Source organism: Stegodyphus dumicola, chromosome 3 (genome assembly GCF_044657685.1).
Source record: "Stegodyphus dumicola isolate Sdum_Otavi_A_Nest chromosome 3, ASM4465768v1".
In the NCBI taxonomy this organism is placed as follows: Eukaryota; Metazoa; Arthropoda; class Arachnida; order Araneae; family Eresidae; genus Stegodyphus; species Stegodyphus dumicola.
Genome location: NC_140770.1, coordinates 120,791,787 through 120,815,021, shown reverse-complemented (window position 1 = coordinate 120,815,021; position 23,235 = coordinate 120,791,787). Strand labels below are relative to the sequence as shown.

Genomic DNA, 23,235 nt, shown 5'->3' with positions numbered 1-23,235 from the left:
TGTTTTATTATTTTGAATTAAACTAATAAATTTTTGCCGAAAATGAACTTAAGTATTTAAAAACTGAAAATGAATAGAAAGTTAATGCAACTTCAATCACTTAATAGAATTTTAAATATACATAGTTAACTAATAAAGGATATAAATAAATCAATTGTTTCATAAAGTTTTACTAATGATTTTTCATGAAAAATATATTCTTAAAAAGTTAGGAAAAGGAGATAAATAACTGCATGAGATTACATCTGTAGGAACTGTTTAATTAATTATCAAATTATTTTCTTTCACGTTTGTTAATTTATCACTAAAACTTTATAAAAAAATATTAATTTACTTCTGACCTTTGTTAGTTAATTATGTAAGTTTAAAATTTTGTTAAATGCTATAAGTTAAATTTATTTTCTACTCAATTTCAGTTTTTAAAACCTTAAATTTCTTTTTCCCTTTTTAAATCATTAGTTAATTCAAAATTATGAAATATAAAAAGTAAAAATGTCTCTTTTTCCGTTTTGCGCTCACAAATCATTATACAAATATGAATTTACATCTTAAAGCCTCAAAAATGCATGCCTGTAATATTATCGTCATGCGATTATTTGTAGATGCTTTTTTTATCACTATATTTTCGACGACGATTCTCTTTCGTCGACGATATTTCGTACCACGCTGTTTTAGAATTGTTTTCTATTTGCTTTCTTTTTCTTCTGCTATGTTTTGAACTATGCTGCTATGTTTCACCTTGCGTTGTTTTCTCCGAGATGCTTTTGACCGCGATGTTTTTGCTGCGATGTTTTGGTGGGCACCTAGACCTTCCCAGTACCCCCACTAGATACGAGAGATAGCCCTCGAAGATATGAAAATTATTCGCCCACTTTTCTTTTCGTTTGAGGTTGAAACAGATGAACTGGCACAAAATCTGTGATGCATGGGGAGCTCGTAAAAGCTTGCAAACACATGTACGAAGAGGATTAAAACGTTGCGATGTAGGAACATTATGCAAAAAGATCTCCCTGAACATCTTAGGATCTTTTAGCTCATACAGTTAAGGGTAACAAGTACATCTTAATTGTCGTAGACTACTTAAGTTAGTGCCCGGAAGCTTATGCTCTCCAGGATCAAGATGATTCCACCTTCACAAAAGTTCTAGGGGATGATTTGGTGGGCTCCTACGTATTCATTCTCCCAAAGGAACAACTTTCACGTTTCACTATGAAAAAAGAACTGTGAAGAGTTCTGAGAATGGAAAACTCTCAAGACACTTTTAGAGTCATTAGGATTTTTGAAGTAGGAAACACGAAAAATGAAAATGCTCTCGCAAGGACCCGAAACTGGACCTCTTCTACCTTACACCACGAAGGCATGCAGAAATAAAGAAAATATTTTATATGCTTCCCCCTTTTAAAGGGCGACTGGGGATTAGGGGACCCAATGGCAAAGTCCTGGTGTTGAAGAATTATCATCCATCAACTTTTAGTTCGGGCGCCACTGTAGAGTCTTTTGTTTTTTTATGCTGGAGATATGAAAAATGAGCAATGTTTTAGCGGGGACTTGAACCTAGAACTCTCGAATACGCGTTGAGTCTACTACCATCACACCACGAAGGCATGTAGAAAGGAGGGAGAATATACCTTATAGACTCACTTACATCCAGAGTCGGCATTGTAGAATCATTTAATCCAAAAATACTGTACGATTTCTGTTTGTTCTCTCCTTTGTTCGCCTTAAAGTCAGCAGAACGTGGAACAAAACCTTTCTTTATTCTTACTAGTGTTATACACTTGTACGAATAAAGAAACGCCTTAGTCATACACTAGTTGATGAACTAACGACTTAAAAGTTTCACGTCATATGCTTCTAAAAAAAAGCTGATGACTTTACAAACTGAACAACGTGATCGTCTGCATATAAAAAACTTATTCTTTTAAACTTTAAATCATGCACTATGATAGATTTTCACCTTAATATAGTCATGAAGATTAATCTCGAATCGCGGGATAAGCGGGAGAGAGAGGATATTCAGAAGAGCGCGATGTTGTGAATTTCTGTAAATATTTGAATACCATTCGATTGGATTGCTGTTTATGTGTATTATAATATTATGTATTATTTTACCTACTTTTTTGTTGAATTTTAGGCTATATTTTTAGAATTTTTTTTTGTCTAATTAAATTTGCCGGGCCAAGTATTTTGTATATAAATGCTAATTTCTCGTACAGAATTATGATTCCGAATCCAGCAATGTTTTAACTGTAAAACTAGCATAGAAAGTATAATAATAAAAAAATAGTATAAAGCAGAACTTTTAATAGAGAAAACCTCTTAAGGTTCAGTTTTTGTGGCAGCGTTGGCGACATTTTTGACCTTCTAATAGTTTAAGAAAAATGCTCTTTTGAACCTGGAGGAGCGATTTTTTCCGAAGCTTCCAAAAGACTGGGCAACCAACATATATAAATACAGCTTCAGTAACCAGTAAGATTTTTCTGAGTTGTGTTTTATAGTATACTCTAAATGTATCTGCAATCTGAGATAACTCTCATGTGTTTGAAGTTATTTCATCTCTTCGTTCTCCTCGAGTTATACAAGTGTTAGTTTTGCTATTTTTGTAATAAATTGTCAGTTGCTTCTCTCTCATATGGAATGATTATTTAAAGAGCCATCAACGAACCTTTAGCCATTAATGATGGATAGTATACAGTTTTTTTAATATTACTAACAAATAATGTTTTCGGAATTTGTAACTAAGCAAGATAGTTTAATATTTTATACAGTGAATTATAAAAATCTTCGTGCACGTGAAAATATGTCTCAATCCGACAAAATACAAAAGGAAGAAATTTAGAGATTCTGTAAAATGAAAATTTTGTAATAAACACTCAGAGGATATATAATGCTTAAAAACCACCACTTTATATAATAAATTTTTATCTATTACATCGTAACTCTCAAAGTTTGAAATTTTTCAGTCATGATCTACATGACAATGCGATTTATTTAAGTTAGCTGAATATCAGGTACATTTTAGAACTCGGTTGTTTAAATTCAATTTATAACTCCTTAAATTCTTCTATTGCTTTCCTATGGGAAACTTTCTTTTACTATAAAAACATCAGTTTTCTTATGAAACAGAATTTTAGATCGTAATGCCTTCAGTCGTTCAAGTTCTTTAAAAGCTCATGTTTGTTCAACTAATTCAATTATTTTCACACTTTAATAAAATGTTCCGTGTGATATTTTCCTTTCCGTCGGAAATTCAACGTTGAAAAATAAATGCAATTAACTTTAAATAAAAACCAAAGCTAAGGAAGTTACAAAGGAAAGAAAAGAGCGTGTTACAAAGGTAAGAAAAGAGCATCGTTACAAAGGGACGAAAAGAGCGCTGGAAACAGAAATACTGAATTCAATACATACTAACGAAATAATATTGAGTGCAATGGACTAGTGACATTTAAAAATAATTTTTAAAAGTAAGTTAACCCATCTGAAAAGAAACAATATTAAAATCAAAAAGCCGGATTTTTTAAAATTATTTCTTTCATTTAAATAAACATTTCACAAGAGTAAATTTTTTTATATAAATGAAGTATTCTGATTAATTAAGGTCTTTCTTCCAAATAACATGAAAGCACAGGGGGGGGGACAGAATGATTTTTGAATTTTCATAAATAAGAATTTATTGGTCACTTTGAAAAAAAAATGCTATTAAACAGCTGTTTAAAAATAAGCAGTGTAAGTAAAACGTGTCATTCGAAATTTAAAATTAAGCAGTATGAAAAATTCACATTATGATACTACGTTATACAAAATAAAAGGGAAATGGGTAGAAACTATACGAGATAAAGCTTTCGAAAACCTCTCAGAAACTACCTGATATTAAAATTGTAAGCTGATATTGAGGAGGTTTTCAGGAAATTTTAATATGTCAACAAATGAATCGGACGAAGCTTTTCATCTTTTAGTAGAAGTTCTGAGTCTAGTCCAGTTATATCAGAACTTTTTAAGTCTAATCTCACACTTTTTTCCAAACTTTTCATTTCTATTTTGATCAATAAAGGCTGATACAAACATTATTTCTTTTTTGCAACGTTAATATCAAACATTATCATGTCGTTTTTGATTTGATTTACATGTTAAAATTAAGACGGTTAAAGGCGAAAAATATAACTTTATGCAGTTTACATGTTTCACTTACTCACTATATTTGCGCAAGTAGAACGTCTCAAGCACAATATAACCAAGAGCTAAGACATATTCACTAGCATAGTCGCTTGTCCTAAATAGTATGTAAGGAATTGTTGCAATGTGGGCAGCTAGCGATTGGAGTGCCAGTGTTTTAAAGGTTGTTAAAGTCATAGTTGATTTATCACATACCCTAGCTTCTGAAACCTAATTGTATCTTTAATATTGCCGAGCTAAAGTATACTCGTTACAGACTGGATTTGGTCTTTGATCGATTGGATCTTGTTCCGTTCCCCAGTAGCCTTTTAATTGGAGAAGTATATAAAAGACTGCCGCAGTCTCTCATTCGAGCTTACATAGTGTAGCCACATGCAACTAACAACTAAACGATCTGATGTTCGAATATTAACGAGGGAACAATTATTTTTCAGGATTTCTACTCCGAAAATTCTAATAGTCCGTACAAGAGATAATCAAAATTGTGACGAATTCACGACTAATATGGGCATCTTGAATGTATTTTTAATGATATTCTTTATTTGTTTTTCGAAATCGCCACTCATAATGCCTAAATATGTCAATATGGTACACTTTTATTTTAAGCCTAGCTTTAATTCGATTTAAGCTAGGTTATAACGAAATCCATTTACATTAATTTTATTAATGCGATTAAAAATGTGATACATGTTTAATATGAAGCAAACTTTAATTCAATCCTTAATTATTCTTAAATTATACCAGTAGAGAAACTTTTCGCATAATTAGCATTTACACAGTGCTTCTGTAAAGTTCTAGGATTAATATTTTAACACAGAAAGAAGTTCTAGAAATAATTCTAGTAAGCTTGCCAAACGGTAACTGATTCTGTCCCAAACAATTGACTAGAAATGAAATTTGATGCCTTGTTTGCGATCTTGAGGCAAAACAGTATGCTGAAGAAAATTCACCATATTCATAGAAATTTCGGTTGCAAAAATCTAAGGTAAGGCCATTAGATTTCGGATGCTGGAGACGTGAAACATGTGCCTTGCTGTGACGGAAATTGAACCCTGGAGCTCTCGAACAGTTGTCGAGTACGCTTCCAGTTACACCACGAAGGCATGCTGAAAGGACGAAGAAAATACCTTATGTATTCCCTCTTTTAAACGGCAACTGAGGATGAGGGAACCCAGTCGACAAATCCTGGTGGAGATTATCGTCCACCACCTTTTAAATTCTGGCGTTACTTGTAGAGTCATTAGGTTTTTTTTTTTTAAATCAGGAAATTAAAAAAAATATTCCTGATGGTCAGATAAGAAACTGGATATTTTACAGAAACGTAATGAGCAAACTTCTGAAAAACAAAGTTCAGCGTGTTACGCATGCAAATTCTGAATAAAAATTTTGTCTCTCCTGCACCGTCACAGAATTCCATTGTCTTCAAGCACGCTCTTAGCAAAGACAGCCACCAAATTTTGACCCCTGCACACTATGTTTTCTTCCCTAAACTCTAGTGTTACTTCGAAAGTCCATTACTCCAACAGTAGTGCAGAAACACCAGTAGTTACCAGGAACAACAGTAGTTACCAGGAACTCAAAAGTATTTCAAAAGATATCTTCGATAGAAACAAGCAGAAGTATGAATGCACAAAGCCCCCCATTCTACGAATTTGCAAGAATTGTGTATTGAAGGCAAAATTAAAGAATATTGTTTTCATCATTTTTGATTTCTCAAGAGCGTTTTTACAAAGTCATGTAACTTTGCAGATGCATTGTGAATTAATGCATATATTTGTAAGAAACAGAGAAATTATTCTTCCCTTATTTATCTACGTTTCTTTCTTTTGCTTTCAGATTGGCAGTTTAAACATACATATCATTACGAAATATTTCCAACATTAAGAATATAAAAAATTTTTCGCTGTTACGTCATAATGATCTATCACTATTATAACTGTATATTGCAAAAACATTTAGCTCATTTAATAACTCTAAATCAACAAGTGAAGTTACTTTGCAAATCTTCGTTCAAGGTAAAATGACCATGATATCGTTTCCCGTGACGTGTGATATCCGTTTTTTAGAAACCGGAAATTAAAAGAATAGCTCATGAAACACAAAAGAAAAAAGCGTTGTTTACCTTTAAATCCTATTTTCTACGCTGTACGTTTCTTGCGAAAAATATTTTTTTCGTTATAGTTACAGTTTGATGACTGCAACAGATGGTAGGAAAGTACAGAATCATCATTATTTTTGAATGCTTGCATTGAAATGGGTAACGAGAAGGTGATAAAAGATTATTCCTCATGATGTATTATAATAGATTTAAGCTTCAAATTCTTAAAGGTGAAGACATTTTTTGATTAAATGTTACATGTTAGTGTGATTTTATATTATAAAAGTGATTTATTTAAATACACTTAAGCAAAATATTAATATTTTCCCCTTGCATCAGAAATTGTACTAACTTCTACATCGTAAAATGATTTTTTAAGATAGCCATGCATAAAAGATTATAATATTCAGCCAAGACTTACAATGTACGATTTTGAACTTGTACTGATTATGTTAAAGTCATAAAATTTAAATACATGCTGCTGTTGTAAAGTACCAAAAGAGTAGTATTAAGAATTTTAAGTTGTTTACGTAAGTAATTAACAAGCAATTTGTTCTAGCCTGAACATTAATTTCATGAATCTGTATATATCACATTTAAATATTTATCGGAATTTTGTTCACGTGAGTATAAAAATTCTATCCAGCATTAACTGTCGTTATTTGATCTCTTTATAGAGTCTCATTTTCTTTGGTAAAACACACTAAGTCAAGACTTTTAAGACTGTAAGCTACTTATCGTTAAGTCTTGGAAAGTATAACACAGACTTGCTAAGGATGTAAAAACCCCTTTTGTTAATAACTCAATAAGACGAACAGAAAGAACTTCTAATGTTTACAAATCAGCTATCAATTATAGCGTGAATTCAAACGTAGAATTTTAAATTAAAATTAAAGGGAAGTCTTTATTAACCGCAGAGATATTTAAGATGGTCCTTAACCCACACCGATGTGAAAGCACTGTCGGCAAGATTAAGGCAAAGCCGTAGACAAAAATGCTTATCAATAGAATATAACTAGAAACGTTGCCTAAGAAAGGCAAAACACGCCCTGACTAAAACAATATCAAATCCTCACTTAAATACACCTGAGATAAATTTGTATTATAGCAGGAAAACGAAAAGAGAGAAGGGGAAGTGTAGATTCGTAACATAAAATAACTAGTTAACAGAGATACCTTCAATTTTACTCTTTGTATTTTTCAGAATTAGAAACTTTAGACAGCTCATGCAAACTACGTGTAGATTTATTTCGCAGTTTTTGTGAATTAAACAAATAAACAGAAAAGAATTAAACAAACTATAGTGACATTTTTAAACAGCAAATTTAATGTGCGCATTTCCAAAAATTAGAGTTTAATTTGCTATTAAAAAATTTTTTTTTTCCTTTCTTCCTGAGGTGGCTTAAACGAATTACCTACCAGGAAAAATTATTAAATAAAATAGGTTTATTGGTAAATACCGTTCTGACATCAAAATGAGCAAATGTAAATATTAATAATGAAACTTTTATTTCCTTTTTTGTATGAACAGCTCTTAAAAGTTTTCTAGAAAATACAGATTTTTCGCTAAAGGGTTTTTAGAGAATAACATCATTTGAGAATAGGGAAATAATCCCTTTAGGGAGAAACGTTTTGCCCCGAATGTAGATGCATCTTGAAGAGAAAATTGTTCTACTTCAGTAACACAAATAATCTATATAAAACTTTTATATTGATATTAAAGTATATTTAAAAGCATCTATTGATGTTAAAAGTGAATTGCAAAACCACGAAATAAGCAGCAGAAAAATAATAAAGAGTTAATGGAAAGCCTAATTGGCACAATCGAAGAAAAAGTGTTCCAGAGAATTTACTAGAAAAGGAAATGAACAACTGGCTTCCAAGAAATGTTAACTAAGCCTAATTAGGGTTACTCCAAGTAAGGTGTACTGAGAAGTCATTTTCAGATTTAAATGAGAAATGAACTCTTCTTGCATGTTTAATGTGGAATTAGTATTGCATGTAGGTGAATAATGCCAGAATTTATCTGCATGAAATAAAATTATTTCTAAAAATATGAAATTTAAAAAAAATCCTCCGAAAATTTCTTAACATCTGAATAAGATTTGGGCAGATATTTCGTATGCAGAGAGAGAGAGAGAGAAAAGTCAACTTTTCATTTTAATCACCTAAGAATCATTTGAAGTTACCTAAGAATCATTTGAAGTCACCTAAGAATCATTTGAAGTCACCTAAGAATCAAATTCAGTATCACCTCACCAAAGATAAGAGTTTTTATTGAGATAACTGATCTTATTTGGTTTGGTTTGGTTTATTTAATTATGGCAAAGAACACTAGGGCTATCTGCCTAAGGGAAGGAATGCCTTCATAGAGAACGTTCTAAGGAAAACTGGCTGGCATACACGTTAAACATGGAGAAAACCACGAAACCGCCCATGCAGCTAGCCCGTTCACGGAATTCGAACCTCGGACCGAACTACCAGTGTTCAGCGACTTTACCGCTCGGTCGCTGGTGGGCCGATCTTATTTGGAGAGGAACGTATCTTAGATAAATGCAGCAACGGTGAAGGAACTCTTGCCATTTCAAGGGTTCTACTTTAAGGAGGTTTTACAGCAACGACCTAAGATCTCATTCGAGATCTAAACCAGGATTTCATCTTTAAGGATGCATGCTCTTTCAATCCCATTTCTCAAAAGACGTTAATCAACTTATGATGATGGGAAGCCCCAACTTGTCAGCAACAGTAGTAGTGACTGCTATGAACTGGAAATTACACAGACTCTTAAGAAGGGTTTAAATCCCTTTTTATTTGACTTTAGAAATCTTCACTTGACGCTCACAAACTACGCCGACCCGGCGGTGTAACGAAATAGAAAAATACAACTAAAAATAAATGACAGGATGCATAAATAACGAAGTCACTACCTACGACGCTCTATAATCGTAACTAACTTAACCGCGTTCTAAGATACAGCTGAGATTCAGCAAACTTTCTGATTAAGAATTTGAAAGATTCAATGAACTGTCGAAATAGGCACACAGGCCGAAACGCGCGGTTCTTAAACTTTCTACCAAGCAACCTTCACGCTCGTGATTCAAGAAGCACACTTACAATCTCGTTTCCCTTCTATTTAAACTCAATTTACTTCTGCTAAAATTTGAATATTCTGCGCGTTCTACTACGATTTACATATTCTGGCATTTGCAATTCTAGGGGAAAGTAAAGGCTTGACAGGAAAGATAGCTTAAAATAAATGTTAGTTAAAAATAAATATAAACCCTACATTTGCCGCTGCCAGAATTTGGTAACTTGGAAGCAGGTCCTAGAAACGACCTGTTGAAAAAGTTTCCACATTCTGATCTAAAACTCAAGAGCCCCGTTTACATAAAACAGTTTCCTCAAAAATTTCAATAATTTCTGTAGATGCATAAAATTACCATATCTTCTTACAGGATCCTTTCTGGTCTTCAGCAATCAATGTTTTCTCTTCCTTCCAGCATCTGGAAGGAATAAGTATCAGTATCTTCTAAATACATTATGATTTACACTTTCTTAACACTAGATAAAGTTTTCGTTTTCGATCCTTTTATTTTCCTTAATTAACTGCTTAATTCACATTCATTCAAGTATTTAAACATGAATTTAACTTTACCCTGGTTCTCCACCATGTGTGGTGTCAAACGGGAATCTTCGTGTTTTTGTATTACAACACTTCCCCTAACCACAATGATTTTTTAGAATTCCAACAACCAAATATGATACACCTAAATCGACATACTGAAACTCGATGAGCTATGTTTAACATTCTTAAAATTTAAGTGTAGGTGGAGAACCCTATAAAACACATTCATTCTAAATTCCCCCCCATTCATCTTTAGACATGCAGGCTTTCGCTCTAAAGCATGATTTTATCTACAGTTTAATACTTAAATTTGAATTCATTGCTTTTGAGCATTTACTTTTAGCATCTAAAATTTTATGCTTCTAGACTAAATTCTACTTTTACATAACTTTCAAGTATTTACCTATATTTACAAAATTCTAATACATATGATTTTTACAATTTACCATAAAATGAATAAGATAAAAATAAAATTTTACTTCACGCTTTCTTTGCCAAGCTGGCGGCACTGAAACTAAATTTTCCATTAATACAAGAATATGAAGTTATTTTACTTTCGGCCAAATTTTGGCTTTAAAATAACAGAATTAGTCTTTCGACCAACAGGAACTTGCTCTTAGATTTTACACTTAAATAATACTTTTGCCTTAGCTAAATAAAGTAAAACAAAACTAAGTCTCAACCAAGACAAATTGACTTCCGTCAAAACATAGAACTTCGTATTTACGCATAACATTTCAGAACAAAAGAAAAAATTTATAGAAGATTTTAACTTATCTTTGAGTTTTCGATGCTTGGAACTCCGACATCCTCTTCTAGCAGAATTGATCACAAGTTATGGAATTCATAGAAGTCAATCTTCCCCTTTGGGTTCTTCGAGTTTCGTCCATGGTGACTTTTCTTTTTCGCCCTCTGTACGTCAACCTCTTGGAGTGGTAGTCTTCGGGTTCCTGTTTTTTCCGTTTTGCCCCTGGACGTCTGGTCTTGGCGGCTTCCGGTCTGGAATCTTGCTTGAATTTTTTCTGTAGGTGACAATCTTTTCATTCCTCCTTCTGTCTTTTTCTTCTCGTGAACGGCGGCCTTGTTTGCTGCTGACTATCTGGCCCTGGAAATGGTTTCCTCGACGCAGAATTTCTATTGTGGAAAGTTGTATCTGGTCTTTTCCTACTTACCAAAGATTTTTTACGCGGCAGCGTTGATTTCCTGCACTTCTTGAATGCTGGAATCTGACCATTTTCCTTCTTTCTTTTCGGGACCCTAGAATGACTTGTAGAAGGGCTAGGTTCCTCTTCTGTTCTCTGCTTCATGGGTGGTGGAGAGGGTGGCGTTAATTCTGGAAATTCCAATTCTTTTGCGCTTGAGTCCTGCAAGAAACTTTTAAGGATTTCAAAATCATTTTGATTATAATATTTTTTCACCTGGTCGGGACTTGCTTTACAGGTTTCCTCTCTCTCGTTCTTAAGGTACCATACGACTCCCTTGATTTCCTGTATTACATAGGGGCCTTCAAATTTTGGAGCCAATTTTGATATGGCGTATGCCAAGTCCAGTGCAAATGTTTTCAAATATTTGGCTAACGAATTGTTTACCGTTATCGCTAATGACTTTTATCGGTGCACCGTATTTTAAAATGTATCTGTGTAAGAATGCATCTGCGACTGTTTTGGCTGACGCGCGTTTAAGTGGAACAATTTCTGTCCATTCTGAAAAATGATCTCCAATTACTAAAAGAAAACGATTTTTATTTAACTCATTCTGGGGTAAAGGAACAAGAAGATCTATGCCTAAAATTTCATTCGGAAATGTAGCGCGAATGCTATTTAAGTACCCGGCCGGGCTGTAATTAATATCATTTATTAATTGACATTGATTGCAGGACCTGACATACGCAGTTACTATTTTGTATAATTGCGGGAAATATACCGCCTCGCGTACACTTTTTATAGTTTTTCTGACCCCTAAATGACCCGCTGTTTTCGCGTCGTGTAATTCCTTCAAAATGCTTAATCGAAGCGAGGCTGGGATGACTGGTCTAAATTCGAAATTTTCGTTTGTTGCTTTCGTATAAAACAATAAATTATATATTATTTCATAGTTTTCTGCTCTATTTCTTATCGCATCGATATCTGTGTGTTCAAAGCTTTCGGGGTCTTTCAAATACGCATAGATACTTCCAAATTCGGGATCAGCTTTCAATTCAGCAATAATTATTTCTCTAGAATCTAAAATTTTTGAAGTCAACACAGCGCATTTGAGTTCATTGCCTTCATAGTCTAGTTTTATTCGAGATAGTGCGTCAGCAATGTTGAGATAGCATTGTTTTCCTTACCCGGGTTATATTTAATTATTAGGTTATACTCTTGAAATTTTAAAGCCCATCTTATTAACCTGGGCGTTAGGCTATTCCCCGAGTAAAGTCTAGCAACAGCCACATGATCCGAAAAGACTGTTACTGGCGTTTTGCCGAAATAAACATGAAATTTGTGTTCAGCTATTAATACGGCTAATGTTTCTCTCTCTGTAGCTGTATAATTCCTTTGCGTAGAGTTTAAAGTTTTACTAAAAAATGCCAAAGGATGGCCATTCTGCATGAGAACCGCACCTAGGGCATAGCCCGACGCATCTGCTGCAATTTCCAGGTTTTCGTCCTCTTCCGGGAATTTCAAAACAGGGGCATTGATGAGTGCTTCTTTTAACCTTTCAAATGCAGTATTTGCTTCTGCTGTCCACGTAAACTTACTTTTCTTTCTTTTAATTGCTAACAACGGTTCAACAATGTTCGCGAAATCTTTTATGAACGAACGATAATAAGAACATAACCCAAGGAAAGAAGAAAGTTTCTTGGCGGTATTGGGAGGTGGGAAATTCTTGATGGCTTTTATTTTTGAATCCTGAGTTTCTATACCCTTTTGCGAAATTTTATAACCCAGATATTTAAGTTCTTTAGTTGCAAACTTGCATTTTGATGCGTTAATTGTAAGACTGGCCTCTTTTAATAATTTAAAAACTACTTCCAAGTCTTTAATGTGTTGTTCCAACGTACTACTCGTTATAATTATATCATCTAGATAGATTAAAGTCGATTTTCCTAGGACAGGCTTTAGAACAATGTCCATAGCTCTCTGGAATGTTGACAGGGCCCCACACAACCCAAAGGGCATGCGTAAAAATGCATAAGTGCCCGATTTTGTGATAAACCCGGTTTTATGTATGTGTTCGGGTCTCATAGCTATTTGATAGTAGCCAGACGTTAAGTCCAACGTAGTCATGTATCTCGTAGACTTAATCTTTCTAATAATTTCCTCTATAACCGGCAAAGGGTAAACTGGGAACTTAGTAACACTATTAAGCTTTCTGTAATCGATAGTAAACCTCCAAGCCCTTTTATCCGAGGGAAGGAAATCATTCTTTTTCCTACATAGTAGGACTGGACTCGCGTACTCACTATTTATGGGCGTTATTATCTGGTTGTGCAGCATTTTCTGAATGTGTTCTTCAATTATTTGTTCTTTCTGTTTATCATACCGGTAAGGTTTAGTCCTACAGGGTTTGTCGGCAGTTAATTGTATATCATGCGTAACAATTTGACAATTACCAGGCCGTTCTGAAAACAAGTTCGAAAAAGTACTCACCACTAGCTGAATGGCTTAGCTTTCACGGTCATTCAAATGGCTAATGTCCACTTGTGGTTCTTTCACTGGCTCCACCACCCTCCGAGCCATTTCCAGCATAATCGAATTTTCCTGAAAATTCAGTTTGGCCTTCGCGGCCTTTAAAACCTCCATACCTAAAATGACTGGACTCTGCAAATTTTTGACCACAAAAATTAATACTTTGAGGCTTTCATCTTTTACCTGTATTTGTAATGATAATTTCCCAATGCATTGACAGGTTTTTCCTTGCGCCGCTATAATTTCTGTGTTTTTATTTTTAAATAATCGTAACCTATTAAAATTCTTCTTGAAAAATGTATCACTCATAAAATTACCTTCTGCCCCTGTATCGATGAGGGCTTCTACTGGTACATCGCCAACCAGGACTTGTATAATCGGTAATTGTGAGTTCTTTACCACGACCGTATTTAGGTATCTTCTTGAGGGTTTTTCTCGAAACTTCCCGGGGTCTGGACCCTCGCTTTTACAGGCCCTTCTACTCGTTTAAAGCTTTCCTTTCAACTTCAGTCTTCTGGGTACGCAGACTGTTGTTTTCAAATTTCCTTTTTGGGCCTTGACCTTCGAGCTTCGATGAGTTGGCTTGATAGCTTTTTCCCCCATAAGAGAGATTTGTGTTTCCGGTCTGCTGGTTTGAGGATTGCTTTCGGAGACCTTGAGAATACGATGCCCCTCTAGCGTTTTCCGCTATTCTGCGATTTTGGAACTTGACCGCAAGGTGCTTGGGTTTCGGATTTCGAACTAATCTTGGACAGCAGGTAGCAATCTTGGTAAGATTATTTCAATTATCTCCGTGTCAGGTTTCTTTCCATACAGCATATCCGTCAGCTTAACTTTTCGCAGAATAAAGTCCGTCAACTCTTCTATATTTCATTGATAAAAACTATACAGTTCGGCTTCTAGCCTTTCTCGATCTTTCACTATGGGGAAGGCCTTTAATAATGATTTTTTGAAATTTTCAAAGGTATATGTTTGGCCTCCGAATTCTCCTAATACAAATTTCCCTATACTCTTCCACCATAGCGAAGCCTGTCTTCTTAGTGCAGACGTGGCAATGGCAACTTTTTGTCTTTCAGGCACAGGGTATAGCTGGAAATGATTTTCGAAGCCTTCTAAAAATATCGCCACCGAATTTTTTCCGTCGAAATTGACGTTTGGCTTGATCGTTGCTCTCATCGTTTGGACCAGGTATCCAAATCCTTCTAATTGGTTCGCCATTTCTTGTTGTTGGAGTTGTACAAGAGCTTCCATCCAGTTTTCGGCCTGTTCGTAAAGTGTTCGGGCGCCAATATGATGTTGGGAAGCCCCAACTTGTCAGCAACAGTAGTAGTGACTGCTATGAACTGGAAATTACACAGACTCTTAAGAAGGGTTTAACTCTCTTTTTATTTCACTTTAGAAATCACAGTTGCGTTCACTTGACGCTCACAAGCTACGCCGACCCGGCGGTGTAAGGAAATAGAAAAATACAACTAAAAATAAATGACAGGATGCATAAATAACGAAGTCACTACCTACGAGGCTCTATAATCGTAACTAACTTAACCGCGTTCTAAGATACAGCTGAGATTCAGCAAACTTTCTGATTAAGAATTTGAAAGATTCAACGAACTGTCGAAATAGGCACACAGGCCGAAACGCGCGGTTCTTAAACTTTCTACCAAGCAACCTTCACGCTCGTGATTCAAGAAGCACACTTACAATCTCGTTTCCCTTCTATTTAAACTCAATTTACTTCTGCTAAAATTTGAATATTCTGCGCGTTCTACTACGATTTACATACTCTGGCATTTGCAATTCTAGGGGAAAGTAAAGGCTTGACAGGAAAGATAGCTTAAACTTAAAATAAATGTTAGTTAAAATAAACATAAACCCTACAAACTGCCTATAACTTCTGTTAAACGATGAGGTTCATTATTTAACCCTGACTATCTGATGATATAACTAAACGCGCAATTTATAAAAATAGTTTAAGAAAAATATTCTCTTATTATTACCGGAAATTAGTTATGAATTTCTGAATCCTATTAGTATAGTACTTACCGTTTCGCTATTAGTAAAGTAGTCTTGTTGGCTGGTTTCATGTTGAAACTCTGGATGGTGATATAAGACGACATTCCCTGAACGCTGACTTTCTGTTAAATGATGGAGATTCCTGGTTGTAATAAATTTTCTTAACGGTAAAATAGGAGTACTTGAAATTAATCCATTAGGAAATGATGTAGGTACCGGAAGGTAAAGGGGACACGAAACTTTTGATTTCAGGGGATTCTCGGGACAAAATTGATAAAACATTTGGCATACTTTCACAGCTGGCGCCAGAATTCTACGAAACAAAAGCCTTTTCCATTTTATTCATGATAATTAATAGGTCTGTTCTAGAGAAAGGACTAAGAGCAAGAAATGACAAATGTTTGACTACCCATATTAAAAAAATCACGAATGTAGCCATAATAATTTTATATCAGGTTTTCCTTAAACCTTTTTAAGAGTTTCAATCGAGACAAAGGCTTCATAAAAGCTTTTCGAAAGAAATGATTGAGTTAAGGAAAAAACAACAGTAATTTAATTTCTGATAATTATATTTTCTAGTCTAAATGCTTGTAAATTCGTTGGAAACCTTTGTTTATAAAAGCGGAAAGGAAAGGATAAAATATAGTTTGGAAAATAGCAGCATAATATTTCTCCTTTCGTTCAGCAACGTTAATGCACGGTGATATTGTCTCATTTTAAAATATATATATGAGACTGAACTCTTTTCTAAATGAGATGTGTTTGTAAAAAGAAGGTTATTAGCTATACAGTTATCTAAATTCTGCTATTAAATATTTCTAGTGCGAACAATATGTATAGCTTGTGAGAAAGCGTAATGGTTGAGGATACTAGCAAAAGATATAAGCTAATTGTATTCTTAACTAGACGAACGTAAAAATCCTCATCAGTGATAAATCGGGAATGTCTAAAGTTTCGGGAATGTGTCCTAATCAATTACGCAAACACCAGTTGGAAGTCTTCCTTTGACGTAAACATATGAGTAAGACTTTAAGCTTTTTACAATTTTTTTCCAGAATCCTCGTAAATCGAAGTAAGTGTAAAGAGGAGGGTAGAGATTATTTTAGGAGTTAATATACACAAATGCTAAACACGGGAAGCTGAATTCTTTTCTGTAAATCCCCACCGGTGGCCGAGTGATTAAGAGCCGCTTACGAGCTGGCTGCATGGATAGTTTTGTGGTTTTCAACATGTGTATTAGTGCTTATATGTTAGTGAATACGAGTCAGTTTTTCTTAGAAACACCTTCACGAAGGCATCCCTTATCCTAGGAAGATTACCTTTATGTGCTTTTCAATGCTGCAGTAACTATAACTTTCTTTCCAGAAAAACTAACAATATGACAGGGAGCGCCTCAACACTATAATATCTTGACTAACGCGAATCAAAAGTTATGAGATTCTTTATTTTCCCTTCTTCCTATTCCCAGCTCCGTTCAGTGTTTTGCATCACCTAAGGATCGTTGGAGAAGCTTGAAATAAAATTTTTCAAAAGAAAGTTTCAAATTTTTCAAACAAATTTTTCACTATTCAAATTTTGAATAGCATCTGCAAAAATATTATCTTTTCCTGTACTAATGAGAACAAAAGCGACCCCACAAAAGCGAACAAAAGCGAAGAAACTCATCAAGTCATTCATACGATAGAAGAAGTGGTCAGTATTGCTAGAATTATTAATTTTATGGAGATGACGTCAGCAATCTGTTGGACTCGCATTCCAAAGACCTGAATAGAGGCTTGAATAGAGGCGTCAGCAAATTGTTATAAAAGAAGCCAACAACTGCAACTGAGATTCAGATCCTCCAGAAAAGCAAATGCAAGATTGACAGAAGGTAAAACTCAATTGGAAAAAAAGTTCAATACCTGTTACTACGTTTGTAACTTAAGTCTTCCAAAACATTATTCTTTAACATTGCACATTATTAAAAAAATAACATCTTAGAGACCATTAGATATTTCGAAGCAGTAAAATTAAAACATCAGCTGTATTGGCAATGGGATTCAAATCACGGATCTTCCAGTTGCTAGTTTGATCTTCTATCCAATTACACCAAAACTCTCACTGCGCTCTAACAGGAAGAAAAAAAAAACCTAAAAAATTTCCTGGTCGGCTAGGTGGACTGCTAACACTGGATCGTTGCCACGGTACAACAAAGCTGCTCGTTATTTAAATTCGAATTAATATGCATTTTGACGAAAGAACTAGAAGATATAGAATAAAATTAATCGAAAAATAATTGATAAATACAATAAGTATTATGATAACATATAAAAATTAAAATTTTTTATAATCATTTCGTCACATCTAACTTTTCATTTTAAGTCGCAAAACACTTTTCATTTTAAGTCGAAAGCTTGTAAAAGTAATCTTTTAGAGAAAGAAATGTTAGAGATCAAGAAAGGTTGAAAACTTGTCATCTTGCGTCATAAAAGTTAGCAGTATTCTGAAAGCAAAGGAAATATTTATATAGGATATTCAAAATGCTACCTTACCAACGAAGTACATATAAGTAAGAGATATAGCCTTGTTGCTTTACAGACCACTGTATATGTAATATGAGTACCATTTTTTATTCTCTGGATTTTATTATGATTTTTATTTTTATGGGTGGCAAAAAAAAAAACAAAAAAAAAAAGGGAAACAGGAGAACACATTTTTTAATGATTTATTTCTTATTTTGAAACTGAAAACCACAATAACTCGTACTATGCTTCTATTTGTCTCTGCTTTAAATTTATAGTTGGTAACATGGAGGTTAATATCTATGGGCGGTGTGGCTCAGAAAACATGAGAGAAACAAAAACGTTTAATATAGTTATCTATTCAAAATTATATCTATATTTTCCTCGTTCTTATCAATCTGCTTGCGATGAACTAGCGGCCGAACGGAGAATGCTGAACGCTGAAAACTGGACGCAATGTCGGATAGGCAAGTTGCACGGGTGCCTCTCCATACATTATCCCCCTATTCAGTATGGTCACCAGCAAATCTAGCTGCCATATCACTAAGTCGGGATTCGAATTCCGGAGAAAATGTGGATGCTTATAATTTTGTATCCCCACTCTTGCCGGTAAAGTATCAGTAATACCCTGTGGGGAGCCTTGACGATGCTCTCCGTAATGAACTGGCGACTTGATGGATGGGCTTAACTACTTCCTCAGAATACGTAATGAGATGTTTCCGAATATTCGGGGAAATAAATAAATAATAAGGTGAATATACGAGCCATTTTAGATTCTTTCTTCATAAAAAATTTTCTACTACAAAGTTCTTTATCCTTCTCTTTTTATTCTTTTCTACTTTTTCTTTTTATCCTTATTTTCCTTTTTCCCCTGTATTTACTTCTTTCAGAATGCCTTCGTGGAGTAACGGTAGCAAACTCGGAGCGTATTTGAGAGGTCCAGGTTCGAGTCCCGGCGAGGGCACTGTTCATTTTTCATGTCTTCTGCTTCAAAGTACCCTAATGTCTCTACAAGAAAAATAGCAGTTGAGGATATTGTCCTATTAGGCTAAAGAAATGTTTTGCTTTCAAATCTGTAAGGCGTTAAAAAGAGTTAACTTTGTTTATTTTTTAATCAAATATAGTACAGTTCTTTGTACACGGAAATTTATTTATAACTGATAACTAAAATTAAATTTTATACCTTTAAAGCATCAGTTGCTTTATATGCGTATGCTTAATATTTTAAATAAAATGAACATACTTTTCGAAATAATTTAATAACTTTTCTGCCAGCAACAGTTGCAACAGTTTTTACGTTATCGTAAATGTTACATTGTTAGTGAAGCAATGTGAGGATTTTAAATAAGAATGCCCACAACATTCATTAACTCATAATAAATTAAATATTAATATAGTAAAGAGAAAATGTTGTGTTCGTTGTCTGTTTCATTTCAATGTAATGTGTCTAAAGAACAGCAAATAACAGGTGTATAAAAGTTTCAGACGTGAAAAATAATAATAGTTTTACAAGCTGATTAAAAAATTCTAATTTATCCATTAATATAAAAAATACTGTGCAGTTCACTTCAACAATTCTCAATAAATTCCGCTGAAAGACTTGCGAATCGGAAAATAAAAGTCAAATTCGGTCCAATAACAAAGTAGAAGCTGTATGCTCAATTAAATATAGAAACTAAATGTATGGCAACACGAACTACTTAGGGAAAAGTATGGAATAAATAAACAAAAGATATTCATGGAATTAAAATATAATATTCATGTAATATTCATGAAACTAAAAGCAAATGCTTTGTTTTAATTTTTAAAGAAGGTACATTTTCAAATGACGTCTTTCCTGAATATATTTACTTATTTTACAAAATTATCATACATTTCTCATTTGTAAAGAAAATTTATATTAATACAATTTGCAAAGCGAACTGTATTTCTTCCCAATCTAAGTAATACAATTTCTTCCCAAAACTATACCAAAGAGATACCGATCTATACTAAAGAGCACCAATAAAAAGCAACAATTAATCAGCAATTAAAAAATAATTTATTACAATTACTTTGAATATATTAAATATTCATAAAGAAAACAGTTGTTTGATACATGCTCTTTTCACTGATTTAAATATTACCGTTCGTTGAAAATTTCTTAAATTAATTTTGTCACGTATTCTGATAAAACATATGTTAAAGTAACAGTTTTCTAATCTGCCGAAATCATAATTTGATTCCGAAATAAAAAATATTATTACGCACAAAATAATTATATGACATATACTTTGATTTATTTTATATATTTATGTAACAATAAGCACTTTTTTCTATTATTATAAAATGTGAAGCGTATGTGAATGGCATTGTACAAAGACCGCGATGCTCAGAGCCACACTGTTTTGAACTCACGGAGTCCTGCACCAGAACATGTGGAACTCTAAGCCGGACTTTTTAATTTTGAGTACTTTTTACTTAGTTATTTTACTGTATTGTATACAATGGAAGAAATTTTTATATTTTTCTGCATATACAGACAGTATTTTGATATTGCACAATATCAGTTTTATATCAACGTAAACTACAAAAAACTCTCTCAAATGATGTATGTTCCATCTCTACATTAAAAATTTAGATTTTTTTATGATCTTTACAAATGGTGTTAAGACTTTACTTTAAATTTTTCTGAATGTTACTTTCTTTACTTCCAAAAATCTGAACTTTAGCAACAAACAGACATTCTTAAAATTAAAACTTTTTTGTGTCTAAAGAGCCTCGTTTCACCGCTACATCTCGAAAATGAAATTATTTATTATATTTGAACGAGTTAGACATATCACACCGAAGGCTGGTTAATCCATCCGCTTAGTTAAAACAATTAGAAGATGAAAACGTTCAAGCCTTTATATGCCTTTGTACTAACAAATGTTTTCCCAAAGTGTGATATATGACGTTAAACCGATTTAAAGAAAATTGCGTGTGAAATGACAAGATAAAACTTTCGCATAATACGTGTGATACCTTACACAGTGCTCAAATTTTATAATACTTTTGCAACTAGTCTTTAATATTTTTAAAGGTTTTTACCTCATGTACCTCTCCATCTTCCCAAGCCTTGAAGTACGCAGCGGCTGCCTCTCCGCAAACCCAAGCCACGAGTACAAAGGCGACAATGTAAACTTTCAACATCTTTTTCGGGGTTCGACGAGCAAAACTTGTTCTCTCCGGAGTCGTCTGCGATAGAACTTGACAATGCTCAGGGAAAGAGGGAGATGCAACAGGCGGCCGGGATCGTTTGATTGAGGACGGCGACAGGGAAGGAGGGCGCTTTTATAGAAGGGGGCGTGGGCGGTCGCGCGCAGCACCAGACCCACCGAAGCCCGTTCATAGGAGGGCGAGAACAGCCAAAGAAGTCGGAGTAACTTCTTTTTCTTTGTTATGATTGTCCCTAGGCTGGACGTAAGCAGAAGAAGAAAAAATAAATAAAAAAATTTAGAGAAGAGAAGTGAAGTATCTGGTTTTATGTTTCACTAATAAATGAGTAAACCTGAGTGGGTGGTTATGATGAAAGCATTGCTGAGAGTATGTTTCAGCTTGGGCTATGTTACGTAGTTCTGGAAACAGAAAAGAGTGGGCGGTTTTCTACCTGGAAAAACATATTAAGATATTAAATCCTCTTTAAGAGTCTGGAGCTGAATCCATCAAGAAGCCATCGTAAACATAATCAGATTAAACACAAGACACTATTTATTTAATTGACAAAGGGAGACCTTTTTTTTTTTTAAATGGGGTTTCTTTTATATTATTTATATGAGATTTATTTATTAGGTTGTAGAGTCCAGGTGGATTAACTTCTGTCTGTATACTGGAGTAACAGGAAACTACACAGAAGAAGGGTTCGAACCCTTCTTCTGTGTAGTAGTAGTAGAACCGAAATTAACTCTTTAAAATTTACAATACATCAACTCGACGCTAGCAAACTTCGCCTCTGCTTGGGCGGTAACTGAAAGTCAGATAATTGAAATTAAAAGTTGAAATGTTTAACAAGTGATAAACTAGCATACAGGGCTCAGCGAGACCCCTTCTAAGCTAGTGGCAGCGAAACAATGCAATTAAGCCACCTGAACCAGCAAAAAACAAACGCACCTAAGGCAGAGACGGCAGCTAGAGCCTAACTCTCTTTTCCTCCTACCGAAACTTGGCTTTTAACTACTTCCTACAACATAGAAAATTTGCATTCGTTCACGCGCGCTACAACATTTAACTGTTATGGCACTGACAATTAGGGGAATGAAGGCTTATAGGAAAGTTTCAAATAAAACTTAAATAGTATAAATCCAGTTAAAATAAGTATATAACAGTTAAAATAAAGTATAAATAGTATAAATCCCTACAAGGTTTTAATTTAGCTATTTTTTATTAATTTCAACTTGTTTACTTTTCAATCTGATTTTATTTCTTTTATGGTATTAACTTCAATGGGGTGGATGGAGATGCTCTTATATTATTTTATCTTATATATTCTCCTAGAAAGGTTTAATTATGGAGCTTCTGAAATACTTCAGTTTTATGTTCAAAAGCTAAGATTTTCCTCAAAAATTGTTTCAAAACCAGTAAAATAAGGTTAGAAAATCAAGCATACCATATACTACCAATAACGCAGGTTATTGCTTAGCATTCCCGTTCAGCAGTCCGATGATCCTTAGTTCGAATCTCAGAGAAGACAGTATTGATTTTTCCTGTTCCTTGGTTGGAAATGTCCGGAAGTCTCTACACTAATGCCAAAATTAAAGCGTGGCACACAATAAACTCTCATCATCTGCATTTGGTGAACTGTGTGGCCTTCCTTTCTCCAGCTGTCGTTTAAGTAGGGAAACCTGTAAGGAATTATCCTTTTTTTCCGAGAGTGCTCTTGTGGTATACATAGTTAACATGTTCAGCTAAAAAAAAAAGTGAAATTTATGGTGGTGAATTGAACCGTGATTTCGAATCCAAGGTAGTGGAAAGATTATTTAGTTTCTTGGTCTGAAATGTCTAACGGTCTTTAGACATAAAATTTCTGTCAGTTCAAATTTACATTACTATCTGCTATTTAAAGAAAGAAATAGTACTTGAAGCTTCTGTAGAATAAAAGTACGATTTATATTTCCTTTACTTCTTGGAGCATGA

The 23,235-nt window shown here is 34.1% G+C and overlaps 1 protein-coding gene across 1 annotated transcript in view; it reads right to left on the bottom strand.

The window, feature by feature from the left end:
- The window catches only part of LOC146998075 (uncharacterized), a 152,571-nt gene extending 131,190 nt beyond the window's left edge, over positions 1-21,381 (bottom strand). The window contains exon 1 of the mRNA XM_085813250.1: positions 21,154-21,381. Coding sequence (XP_085669376.1) covers positions 21,154-21,255 — 102 coding nt within the window. The 5' untranslated portion in view covers positions 21,256-21,381. The remainder of the gene's footprint in view (positions 1-21,153) is intronic.
- Positions 21,382-23,235: the final 1,854 nt, after the last annotated feature.